This window comes from Haliotis rufescens, unplaced genomic scaffold (assembly GCF_023055435.1).
Source record: "Haliotis rufescens isolate VD_foot unplaced genomic scaffold, xgHalRufe1.0.p SCAF_5, whole genome shotgun sequence".
Lineage (NCBI taxonomy): Eukaryota > Metazoa > Mollusca > Gastropoda > Lepetellida > Haliotidae > Haliotis > Haliotis rufescens.
Window position 1 is genome coordinate 21,379,711 of NW_025964223.1, and position 13,641 is coordinate 21,393,351.

At 41.1% G+C, this 13,641-nt stretch overlaps 1 protein-coding gene across 2 annotated transcripts in view; it reads right to left on the reverse strand.

Annotated features, from left to right (window-relative positions):
• Positions 1 to 4,701: 4,701 nt before the first annotated feature.
• Positions 4,702 to 13,641, reverse strand: part of LOC124112095 (EF-hand calcium-binding domain-containing protein 6-like) — a 54,977-nt gene continuing 46,037 nt past the window's right edge. For both annotated transcript variants that reach the window (XM_048384094.1, XM_048384093.1), the window contains exons 23-30: positions 13,460 to 13,615; positions 12,527 to 12,719; positions 11,556 to 11,744; positions 10,980 to 11,210; positions 9,955 to 10,161; positions 8,870 to 9,059; positions 7,629 to 7,816; positions 4,702 to 5,219 (exon numbers count right to left, since the gene is read on the reverse strand). In XM_048384094.1, coding sequence (XP_048240051.1) covers positions 4,944 to 5,219; positions 7,629 to 7,816; positions 8,870 to 9,059; positions 9,955 to 10,161; positions 10,980 to 11,210; positions 11,556 to 11,744; positions 12,527 to 12,719; positions 13,460 to 13,615 — 1,630 coding nt within the window. In that variant the 3' untranslated portion in view covers positions 4,702 to 4,943. The remainder of the gene's footprint in view (positions 5,220 to 7,628; positions 7,817 to 8,869; positions 9,060 to 9,954; positions 10,162 to 10,979; positions 11,211 to 11,555; positions 11,745 to 12,526; positions 12,720 to 13,459; positions 13,616 to 13,641) is intronic.

A 13,641-nucleotide genomic window follows, 5' to 3' on the forward strand; every position in this document is an offset into this window, starting at 1 on the left:
CCAGAAACCTATGATTGTGGGTTCGAATCCCAGTTCGCCCTGATCATGTTTCTAGGTTTGTCAGCACCATACCCGTGCTCGTGGGTTTCACCATAGTGGTAACGTCTGAGACCTGCATCACTTCGGGCTTTCCTCCAACATTAAGCTGACACGCTTAACTGGAATACTGTTAAAAGCGGCGTTAAACCCAACTCACTCACTCATAACCTAAGTCATCAGTGATCATGACAATGACCTTGACCCGTGCCTACACATAACTTAAGTCATCGACCTGTCAAGAAACAGGTAGAGAACAGGTCTTCAGCAACCCATGCTTACCATAAGAGGTCACTATGCATGTCATAAAAGATGACAGACAGGATCTGGTGGTCAGACTTGCTGACCGTATCCCAATTGCGTGGATCGATACTCAGGATGTCAATCACTGGATTGTCTGGTCCAGACTCCATTATTTACAGACCATCGTCATATAACTTGAATATTGCTGAGTGTGGCGTTAAACAACAAACAAACAAACTTAAGTCATCAATGACCTTGACCCATGCATACACTTTACCTTACCCATCAATGATAACAAGAGTTTGCCACTAACGTGGCTATATCCCCCGCCCCTGTTGCAGAATTTATGACATAATTAAATCTAAACAAACCCTAACCTTTTTTAACCGAGGTGGAACTTGTCATGGAAATTGCAAAAAAAGATGAGTTTAGAACCTCAGTCCATCTTGTTACTATGGAAACGTAAAAAATTAATATTTCTAAAATTTCTAAATAGCAAAAGGCACCAGTTCAGCATGTACCTGACAGACCTGCAAAGTTTGATGAAAAAATATTGAACGGTTTATGAGTTATGCTCTGGAAACGAAACGTGACGGACGACCGTACGGACGGACGGAGCCTGTTTCTATATCCCCCGCCAACTTCGTTGGGTGGGGGATAATAACAACGATGTTGACCACTATCTTGAGTATGCCAAACAGTTTGCCGGAGCTGAAATGTCTGAGATATTGTCCATAAGAACACACGAACACAACAAAGGAAATATTTATTATAGGTTTATTGAAAGCTCTCTACATGCATCAAAAGAAAATGCATATTCAATATTTGGCCAAGGGTACATCGATAGGAATCACACTGGCAACATATCTATAAAAACTAGATAAATACATTTGTAGAAAAACACAGAATCACAGCCAATACAATTAAATAGGAACATTTTTAATGCTTATAACATACAATAGCACAGCCTATATGGACTGGTCGAGGAATACTGATGATTGATACTGTGTTGTTTTGATCGTTACACAAGTGAAGGATTGCATCAAAATACACGACACTTCAACAGATCACAGAAAGAAAGTGAGTGAATAAGTATGGTTTTACGCTGCTTTTAGCAATATCACTGTGGGGGACACCAGAAATGGGCTTTACACATTGTACCCATGTCAGGAATCGAACCCAGGTCTTCAGCGTGATCTGAGAAAGAGCTGGCCTATGTGCAGTGTCTGCCTGGACAACTATGCCCCTGGAAATAAGTTAAGCACCACCCTGCATTATTATATCCTGAACTTCAATGTAGATTGGGCATATCGACTTGTGACACCTTGTCGTAACAGGCGAGGGGCAATGAGGTAGCCTGATGGTTAAAGCGTTCGCTTGTCACACCAAAGACCCGGGTTCAATTCCTGACATGGGTACAATGTGTGAAGCCTATTTCTGGTGTCCCCGCCGTGATATTGCTGGAATATTGCTAAAAGCGGCGTAAAACCATATTCACTCACTCGTAACAGGCGACTAACGGAATTGGTTGGTCAAGCTCGCTGACTTGGTTGATGCATATCATCGTATCCCAATTGCGTAGATCAATGCTCATGATGTCAATCGCTGAATTGTCTGGTCCAGACTCGATTATTTACAGGCCGCTGTCATATAGCTGGAATATTGCTGAGAGCGGCATTAAACAACAAACAAACATGTGATACTGATGTTGCTAAGTGTCTGAGATACCACCAATACCTGGTGAAAAGAGGAACAAGGACACTGTACATGTCACAAGGTGGCCACAAACACTGAGTCTAATAGTGAGTATCGTCTTAACCCGCTTTTAGTTATATTCCACCAATTTCACAAAGGGGGACACCAGAAATAGGCTTCACACATCGTACCCATGGGGAATCGGACTCTGAGTGAGAGATTGAGTTGGGTTTAACGCCGCTTTTAACAGTATTCCAGTTATATCGCGGCGTGTCAGCTTAATGTGGGAGGAAAGCCCAAAGTGATGCATGTCTCAGACGTTTACCACTTCAGTGAAACCCACGAGCACGGGTATAGTGCTGACAAACCGAGAAACATAATCGGGGCGAACTGGGATTCGAACCCACAATCATAGGTTTCTGGCGTGCCCAAGGGATGCAACTCTGCACAGTGAATCTCGGCGCCTTAGACGACTGGGCCACCCGTGCCCCTGATTCGAACACTGGATTTCGGTGTGACTGCACATGTTTTAACCATTGGGCTACCCCACCGCCCCTATGATACGAAGAAGCAGATGAAGCAATCGATAGTGTAGTCAAGAACTATTTTCTTGGAACACTCTCAAATTACGGCATTACATAATCAATTTCAGTTTGTGTATTTCAATACGGTTTTGTCATTTTGTGAACCAAAATTCATACATATCCGAGAACCAAAATTCATACATGATCCGTTCTTAAAAACTTATTTTATAGAAATATCAAGCAGTGCTTAGCTCTTCCAAGGTCTATTCATGCAAGATGTCTATATTTGGGGCATGATTTCAACATAAAACAGAAACAACATCACAACCAGACTACAACGTTCCACAGTAACACGTACAAAAATAGTTTTCAGATGTGATTCTGAGATGTCTCCTAAGAATCATTCTGAAAAGAGTTATCTGCTCTTATGCCACACCTGTGCAATGTTCTTCTTCTAGTCCTCGTTGGTGGCCTTGAAATACAAGTCTAAACAATAATACACCCAATAATAATGAAAACATTTTTGCAAAAAGTACCAAACAGGTCTTCATCAAAGGCGACAGGAATACGGCGACATACAGGAAGTGTCAACTCTTACAGAAAACTTTGTAATAATTTTTAAATGGTTGACAGCTGGCCTCTTTTCATTCTTAAACATGAAAGTTTTTTACTTCTGGTATGTTCTCATTCACATAAACATATCTGATAACTCATAATTATTATAATTTTCATTTCTTCAATTTTGCCGATCCTGTAGGCCAAACAGGGCTCTTATTCTACCTCGATCTTCGTCCATCTGTCAGGATACCATAGTTTGTCACCATATTTTGTTTTATAGTCCTTGAAAAAACACTTTTTATTAACTATTTGTGATCATTATTCTTTGACTTGAATACAAAAAACAACCTTCAGCATCAAACCCTCAGTTGCTTGTTCAAGATCTTACTTTTCAGTAAAGACCAACCAGTAAATTCACAATTTATACAATACATATTTTGTTAAACTGTACAAATAGAACAAAACTAGTAATACTGTTAGTGTAGATTGAATACTATGCATCAAGAGTACTGTACGGTTACAATGTCCTATATAGACACCGACACTGAACTGGTTCAACAAATATCAAGAATATTGTCTACTATTAAAAAAAACATGCAATAACTAACATTATATCTCAACAAAGATTTTGATTTGAATCATGAATTTATGTCACTACGACAAATGATATCTAGTATTGGATAACAAATGATGACATATTGGTCAACCTTAAAAAACTCTTCTCAAATAAATGAATAAAATTATATCTCTATAAATTATTTAAAACCTGAAACAACTTAAAATAGAAAAATTCTGTAAAAAAAATTCAATTTCTCAAATCTTTATTAAACTTCTTTCGAAGTTATTTCAAAAGTATTAATACTTGTTACCCTTTATGTTACTCAAATATACAAACATTTATTTACACCGATGAAACAGTAGCATGTTATAGTAACCCTGTAGTAACAAGAGTATCAATATTTCATGGAGTCAGCATACATTAGAAAATATACAGTATACATTTACATAATTATTTTAGAGCATGTTATTGCTTCCAATAAATGTAATTCACTTTCAGTATAGTACTTTAACAATGCAGTGAGAATGTAGCACACATTAAAATAGCTGACATTACGCAAAAGCAAAAGTAACTGTGATGATATAAATTTATTGACAATGAATAATTAGTATAATTATAACATATACAAGGAAGAGAATTTATGGATGTCCACTTGTTTATTATGAGGAACACAGTTTCGGAGTATATGCTTACTCCTTCATCAGGTGAAGGAACAGTTGATATCAGCTCTTGATGGTTTTCTACCCTTTGTTATTTTCCACCTTTTGTTATCTTATTGATTTTGTTGTCCTTACATGTACATATATATGCACTCTGCCTCTTGGCATTCACTCACCTGATGAAGGAGTAAAAATACTCCAAAACGTTGTGTTCCTCATCATAAAGAAGCTGACATCCATACATTATCTTCCTTATGTGTATCACTTCAAAGACCTAACATATATATGGCTTTACAAATTGATTGTGTGCACACTAAGCCACTAGTCAAGACAAACTTTTATTCAAACAGAAAGTCACCCTCAATTTGTTAACTCTTTCAAACTGTTGTATATGGGGAATATCCACCCCCCCCCCCCCCCCAAAAAATTTTTTTTTTTTTTAAAAACAAAAAAAATTATACACTTAATTTGAATTTGAAATTCTGAATTAGTTTAATGTTGTTTAATCTTTAGGAAGGCTATGGGATGAGTCTGTCAATTGAATTCCAGTACATTTTAGTTCTACGGAGAAAGGTTTTTTTAGTTATCATGTTATCATGATCATGTTACTTTTGCTTTTGATTAACTTCCACCGATCTAGTATTGCTGGTGCTTGATGTGCGTGTTGTCCTAGGACATGAGGTAGGCTCTCAGGAAGTCGTTGTAGCTGATGCAGCCGCCGACGTTCTTGTCATAGTAGGACATCAAATGGAAGAACTCATCCTCCGACAAATTGACGTTAAACTGGCGGAGGACCCGCCTGAAGTCTACAGCATCAACCACTCCCGTTGCTCCCTCATCCAGCTTCCTGAACGTCCGCCTCATCTCCTTCCAGTTGTCTGTTACGCAACTGCGCAGCCGCATCATTGCATCATAGAACCTGTCACTTGCAACACCTGGCTGGATCTGGGAAAATGGTGGAAAGATTCTGTCAGTACCTGAAAGTCACTTCATATATCAAACGATATATTGAAATATCAATCTTATTAAAATCAGATCTTAGTTTTCGCTACCGCTAAACAAAGATCTGAGGACATTCCATTACGGGTCACGTCAGAACGACCTTTCGCGAATTTTGAGCGACCAATGACATGACTGACAAGAAATTGACATTAGCCAATCAGAAGGCAGCTTTCTCGAGCTTCACGACACAAGTTTCAAACTGGCAACTATGCTTCGAAACATATTTTGACGTATTCTCGATTAAAAAGATTAAAACTGATAAGAAGAGCATTCTTGGACGGCTTATATATGACCTAGATTGTATGGATATAATAATGAAACCCGTAACTGTCGTTCGGAATACCCCGTCTTAAATATTTCGTGGTTGCATGATTAGAAAACACATTCCGACTGTCACTTTCATCATCTGGTAAGCGACGCTCTGATTGGTTGGATGAAAGGTCGTTCTGACGTGACCCTTAATGGGATGTCCTCATAGCGAGAACTAAGATCAGATTTTAATGAGATTGTTGAAATATTGAAGTTGGAGTCAACACGGTTTCACTCAAGGTACTTCCTTTAGGAGGAAGTAAGGAGCAGTCTTTCAATTAACCATTTAAAAATTCTGCCATTATTGTGGAAAATATTTTATTCTGATTGGTAAATAAGAGGTTGCACTGCAGTAAGTTTAATAATTAAAACCTCATGGGATGCTTACAAATTCAATTAAGTGTGCTTAACACAGCTCTACATTGAAAAGAAAGTTTCCTAATTCTACCATGACTCTGGAAAAAACTGACTGTCAAATCGGCAGCTTTGTCAATGAGTGAATGTTGTTTTATGCAGCTGACAGCAGTGTTCCAGCTATATCAGCAGGCTATGAATATTCTGGCAAACCCAACAGTTGATGTGAGCAATGATCCAAACATTTGGGTACACATACTCATCCAGGTCTGACATTGTTGGTTGGTTTGTTGTTCAACGCCGCACTCCGCAATATTCCAGCTATATGATGGCGGTCTGTAAATAATCAAGTCTGGACCAGACAATCCAGTGATTGATTTCATGAGCATCGATCCACGCCATTGGGATCGATGACATGCATCAACCAAGTCAGCGAGCCTGACCACCCGATCCCGTTAGTCGCCTTTTATGACAAGCAGAGTCACCTTTTATGGCAAGCATGGGTTGCTGAAGACCTATTCTACCCTGGATCTTCAAGGGTCTCTGACATTGTGACCATCCAAGTTTCTGTCTCATCTCCTACATGTTGGACCTACAGTTCACACACTGGGACCCCCCAATACTCATTATTCCAAATTATGGAACCCCCTCAGGGCTGTTGGACCTACAGTTCACACACTGGGACCCCCAATACTCATTACTCCAAATTATGGAACCCCAGCAGGACTGTTGGACCTACAGTTCACACACTGGGACCCCCAATACTCATTACTCCAAATTATGGAACCCCAGCAGGGCTGGTGGACCTACAGTTCACACACTGGGACCCCCAATACTCATTACTCCAAATTATGGAACCCCAGCAGGACTGTTGGACCTACAGTTCACACACTGGGACCCCCAATACTCATTAGTCCGAATTATGGAACCCCTGCAGGGCTGTTGGACCTACAGTTCACACACTGGGACCCCCAATACTCATTAGTCCGAATTATGGAACCCCCTCAGGGCTGTTGGACCTACAGTTCACACACTGGGACCCCCAATACTCATTAGTCCGAATTATGGAACCCCAGCAGGGCTGGTGGACCTACAGTTCACACACTGGGACCCCCAATACTCATTAGTCCAAATTATGGAACCCCAGCAGGGCTGTTGGACCTACAGTTCACACACTGGGACCCCCAATACTCATTAGTCCGAATTATGGAACCCCTGCAGGGCTGTTGGACCTACAGTTCACACACTGGGACCCCCAATACTCATTAGTCCGAATTATGGAACCCCTGCAGGGCTGTTGGACCTACAGTTCACACACTGGGACCCCCAATACTCATTAGCCTGAATTATGGAACCCCTCAGGGCTGTTGGACCTACAGTTCACACACTGGGACCCCCAATACTCATTAGTCCAAATTATGGAACCCCAGCAGGGCTGTTGGACCTACAGTTCACACACTGGGACCCCCTTATACTCATAAGTCCAAATTATGGAACCCCAGCAGGGCTGGTGGACCTACAGTTCACACACTGGGACCCCACAATACTCATTATTCCAAATTATGGAACCCCTGCAGGGCTGACACCTGAAATGGAAGTTTAACCCAGGGAATGCTTTAACCACTGGACTGCCCCACTGATTTAAGCAAAACAACATTGCTCCTAATCAGGTCCATGCGAGCTACATACTGTCATCTTTGGTTGATGAATCTTCTGCCGTGACAGAAGACTGGAGTTTTCCCTCTGCTTGAGATTCAAAAGGAAGTGCCGGAGAAACTCTGCGTAAGAGAATGTGCCGTTTTCTTGAAGGTCAAACTTGGTGACGATCCTGCGGAAGTCCTCCGGTGGCATTTGTATACTGAAAGCACTCATGATGTCTGGAAATACAAGGTAGTGTTGTACATACAGGTGCTCATCAGGTTGTGTTATGTGATCTGGTATATGTGAGAGTGAGTTACGTTTAACATGTTTAACACCTAGATTTTGAGAAGCTATGGAAACTCCCAAATGGACCAGTTAACCACTAGACGTATCTATGTGCCAAGTTTGGTGAAAAAATATTGTACAGTTTTCATGATCTGCTCCGGAAAGGAGCACTACCGCCATTTTCAGTCTAAGTCAAAGTCGTTGCCATGGAAACTCGAAAAAATTTGTTTTTAAAAATCCAAATCTATCAAAAGTTCACCACTAGACCTTTCTATGTGCCAAGTTTGGTTAAACTATTCCTCATAGCTTTTGAGTTCTGCTCCGGAAACGAAACATGATGGATGTGAGGACAGACGGACAGCACCCATTCCTATATCCCCCATCCACTTTGTGGTTAGGGATAATAAAACCACCCTGTGGAGATTCTGGGTCGGATCAGGACCTCAACAACGAATGCTGGCCATAAGAGGTGACTAAATAGATTGGTCGTCAGACTAGGTGAATTGGTTCATTGTGCGTTATTGCACGCACAACGTGTGGATGGTTACTCACTATATCGATAACTGAATTATCAATTATTGAGTGCGGAGTTAAATAACAAACAAACTTAACAAGAGTTTGCCACTAACGTGGCTATATCCCCCAACCCTGTTGCAGAATTTATGACATAAATAAATGTAAACAAACCCTAACCTTTTTTAACCGAGTCGGAACTTGTCATGAAAATTGTACAAAAAGAAGAGCTTGGAACCTAAGTCCATCTTGTTGCCATGGAAACTTAAAAATTAAAAATTTCTCAAATTTCTAAATAGCAAAAGGCACCAGTTCAGCATGTACCTGACAACCCTGCAAAGTTTCATGAAAAAATATTGAACTGTTTCTGGGTTATGCTCCGGAAACGAAACGTGACGGACGGACGGACGAAGCCCGTTTCTATATCCCCCGCCAACAATAATAACACCCAATACACATTCCGTGTTTGTTACAGCCCATCCCCTCCTCACCTCTGAAGTCATAGATGTTGATGGTGCCAGTATTGGTTGGATCATAATGGCGACACTGGCGCTGGATCTCCTTCCAGTTGCGGTAGATGACCTCCTTGAGGCGCCTCTCCGCCATGTCAGCGTTGACAAGAGGTGTGGACATACGCGACATGGCACGCGACTGCATGGTGGCGGGACGTTGCTGTTCTAGCTGTTGCGAAATATATACATCCATTAGATGAGTACTAATGCAGTTTCCGTTGACGAAGTTCTTGATTATGAACATACATTTAATAAAATAATTTAATTTGACAACCACAAAGTATATTTGCACATCATCAAAATAATATGACTGAAGACGTCAAAGAAATCACACCTTATTTCACTGCATGGATAAAACATTATGACAGAACTACTTTTTTTCTAATTCTAATCTAATTTTATCTAATTCTGCAGTTTGATGGTTGATGTTTAACACTTCAGCAATATTAGCTATATGACACTGGTCTGTAACTAATCAAGACCAGACCAGCAATCCAGTGATTGATATCATGAACATCCCTCAACACATGTGGGACATGAAAAGCAATTGAAGAAGTCACAGAGCAGCAATATCTCATCCATTTCGAACAAGCACAAGGCACTCACTTTAACCATGCCATTACAAATGTAACCATGATACTGACACACTCGCACAAGGATCTCGGCACCATGGAACGGTACGAATAAACTATGTCACTCCCAGTGTTTATCAGGTTTGCCATTGTGTCAGAACTTAGTCATCAAGTTTATTCCTCTAAACGGGGCACACGGGTGGCCCAGTCATCTCTTGTGCCGTGATTCACTGTGCAGAGTTGCGTCCCTTGGGCATGCCAGAAATCTATGATTGTGGGTTCGAATCCTGGTTCGCCCTGATTATATTTCTAGGTTTGTCAGCACCACACCCGTGCTCGTGGGTTTCACCGAAGTGGTAAACGTCTGAGACCTGCATCACTTCAGGCTTTCCTCCCACATTAACCTGACACGCCGTGATGTAACTGGAATACTGTTAAAAGCGGCATTAAACCCAACTCACTCACTCACTCACTACTCCTCTAAACACCCACCCTGGATGGTGCCCTTGCTGATGCCGTCGTTTGTGGTCGGTTTCCAAATATGGCTTGTGATGGGTTTGCTTCTGGAGGCGGTACCATCTGATTGGCAGGCTGAGACATGGGTGGAGCATCACCACTGCCTGAGAACTGCTGCATGAATTCCTTGTAATCAATATTGCCGAACTCATTGACAGGCAGAGAAATCCATAGCTTCTCAAACTACAAGTATAACAAATTGGAAAGTAAATTGATGACATCAAACATTTTTAATACAATGGTCATAAATGTCAGATATTTGTAGATACAAAATAAGAATTGATTTTGTGAGTAGTGTATAAAATTTTATTTTATAATAAAAGGAACTTAATGTTGTCTATCCATTATAATAATTTAAGAGATCCATACCTTAAGAAATGTGAATTATAAAATGAAGATAAGTTCCATCGGTAGTTAAGTTTGATGAAACAATATATGAAGTGGACACACGTTAGGAATTGCAATATATCTATCAACATGGAGATTTCAAGTTATGACAACCAATAAGATCGTCATGATCCTAATCTATTATTGTGAGTATATGTCTTCTTTAATTCAGATATAATTGCAATCTGCCAGTAACATACTGGTTGTTTTATGCCCCTATCATCTAATAACCAATAATGTTATCAAGATGAATATTAATAATCTTAAGTATATTCAAGTCCACTTCAATTGATGTTCTCTCAATACGAGCCCAATGTCAACTTTGGTGCCAAATGTACAAGTCCACTAGTCTACAATTGCTAAAAAACTTCTAATCTTAGAAAAATTCCCCCTGCTTCATCTAAAGCAATGTTGTTCTGACTGAGTGTATTTCTACCACCCCCTCAACCAACCTGTTCATCCGTGAGCCTGAAGACATGCTTCTGTAGTTACCATGGTTACACTGAGTGTATTTCTTACTCCCCTCAACCCACCTGTTCATCCGTGAGCCTGAAGTCATGCTTCTGTAGTTACCATGGTTACACTGAGTGTATTTCTTACTCCCCTCAACCCACCTGTTCATCCGTGAGCCTGAAGACATGCTTCTGTAACACTTCCCGGAAGTCAGCTTTAGGCACAACCCCGATCCTAGCATAGTCGATGTCTGCAAAGTCTCGATCAAGGTTGTAGTAGTGAGCTGTGACAGCCTCCTGGAGCCTTTCTTGCACCTCGTCCACGGCCATCAGCTGGGTGCCCTGTCGGCCCTTCATGGTCTGCTGCAGAATGTCCAACCAACGATCCTGATCCTGATCAACCAAAAAGGTCAATGTACAAAAGTCAGGGTATGAAGGTCATAAAACAAAGGTCAAGACACTAAGGTCAAGGCACAAAGGTCAAAGTACAAAAGTCAAGGTTTGAAGGTCAAGGAACAAAGGTCATGACAAAAAGGTCTAGGAACAAAGGTCGAGACACAAAGGTCAAAGCACAAAAGTCGTATATTAAAGATTCTGCCCATACTACTATTGACATATTTAACTCATTTTGCAATGAAACAACTTCAAACAACAAATGGCGAGACAAATTCTTGGGACATACAAACTTAATTCATGTTTGAAATAATTCTTGGTTGTGGACAAGTGTTTCAGCTGTACCTCTTGCTCTGTTGTGCCGTACTGGCTGAGGAATGATGTGTAGTCCACCATGTCGTCCACCACCCTCAGCCTCGACTTGAGGTGTTTCCACTGAGGCTCAGACAGCTTGAAGCAGAACAGGTCCACAACACGGCGGAAGTCTGGCACCGAGATCTTACCCTTCTCCTGCTTGTCAAATGCTGCAAATGCCTGTGGGGAAATTGGTAGGTCATAGACGGTTTAAAAAAGAAGAAGATACCACTTCAGTCAAATGTGTGATCCTTAGCAAATGTTGAGTAGTATAGATAAAAGTATGAACTTGGAGTAGATTTAATCATCTCAAAAAACCCTCATCAGGCCATACATAATCGATGATGCATTGCCATACTTGCTTCCACATTAATACTCGTGTTTAAGGTGACCTGCTTTTTAGCGGGTACCTTTCTGAAGTTACGTGCTTCTTAGTAGGAACCTGGTCTTTCACAACTTTTCAGCCATGGAATCGTAAAATAGCTGATGTTGGGCATACAATTGCCACATAGTGGTAGTCTTCATGTCAGCAGTAGTTGTCATTCAGGCCAGCAGCATTAGCTGCCACGATGGTTTCACTAATTTGGCCAGGAAGCTGTAGTTGCCTTTGGGCGGCAATAGTAGTTGCCACCTATGATATCTGGGCTGGGCAGCTGTAGTTGCCTTGGGTCAGCAGCAGTAGCTGCTAGTTGCTCTTGGCAGCACGGTAGTTGCCAAGCAATGGTAGCGTTTCTTGTGATCAAGTATACTTCCAGGGCAGAGCAGGGGTTACTAAGTTGCCTTAGGCCAGCAGTGGTAGCTGGTAAACGGTAGCTTTTCATGTAATGAAGTAACAGCTGAGTTACACACTAGCCCACTCGGCCATTTGATCCACGCTCATGTCATGTTGTTCTTATAGGCATGAGCATCCACAGTTGGGCATGTTGTGCGATAATAGAATTTTGGTATTTCCCTGTACCTACCCTTCCAATAGCGTCTCCATGTGTCCTCATCTTATTGTGTAGCTTGGTCTCTGCATCGTGTGGACTCAAACCTTGATGTTCCTCAAAAGTGACATCTTGCTGCCTCTTGCCATAAGAGGACTTGCGGCCATCTTGGAATGCCTTGAGGAACATGCCGTAGTCCAATCGGCTCCTGTCGTTGTGTAGTCCAAGCCTGACAGAATTGGAGGTCAAGGTTATCAATAAGGAATCTTTAGGCTGCAGACAGACTGGACATTTGTCTAAATGATTTTGCAAAGTTTGTCTGTTTGTTGTTTAAAGTCTCACATGACAGTGAGAATGGACTTGACTAATGTATACATGTTATAAAGTCATCAATAACAGGGAGAATGGCCTTGACTAATGTATACATGTTATAAAGTCATCAATAACAGGGAGAATGGCCTTGACTAATGTATACATGTTATAAAGTCATCAATAACAGGGAGAATGGCCTTGACTAATGTATACATGTTATAAAGTCATCAATAACAGGGAGAATGGCCTTGACTAATGTATACATGTTATAAAGTCATCAATAACAGGGAGAATGGCCTTGACTAATGTATACATGTTATAAAGTCATCAATAACAGGGAGAATGGCCTTGACTAATGTATACATGTTATAAAGTCATCAATAACAGGGAGAATGGCCTTCACTAATGTATACATGTTATAAAGTCATCAATGACAGTGAAAATGGCCTTCACTAATACATGCACTTTAAAAGTCATCGATAACAATGAGAATGGCCTCCACTAATGTATACAGTTTATAAAGTCATCAATAACAGTGAGAATGACCTTGACCAAGTCATACACTTTAAAAAGTCATCAATAAAAAACCTGGAATCCCCTGGGCTGAATTATTGAGACAACATGTCCGCATTGAATTTAATTATGATGTGGTCCTACCTCTCCAGCAGCCTGTCAAACTCGTCATCACTGATGAAGAAGTTGAGGTCGACCAGCACCTTCTGTATCTCTGTCGGTGACAGCCAACCCCTCTTCCTGGTGTCGTACTTGCGGAATGCCGAGTGGAAGTCGGAGTAGTGGTCCCTGATCCGGTCCCTGCACAGAACACATTCCCACAGGCT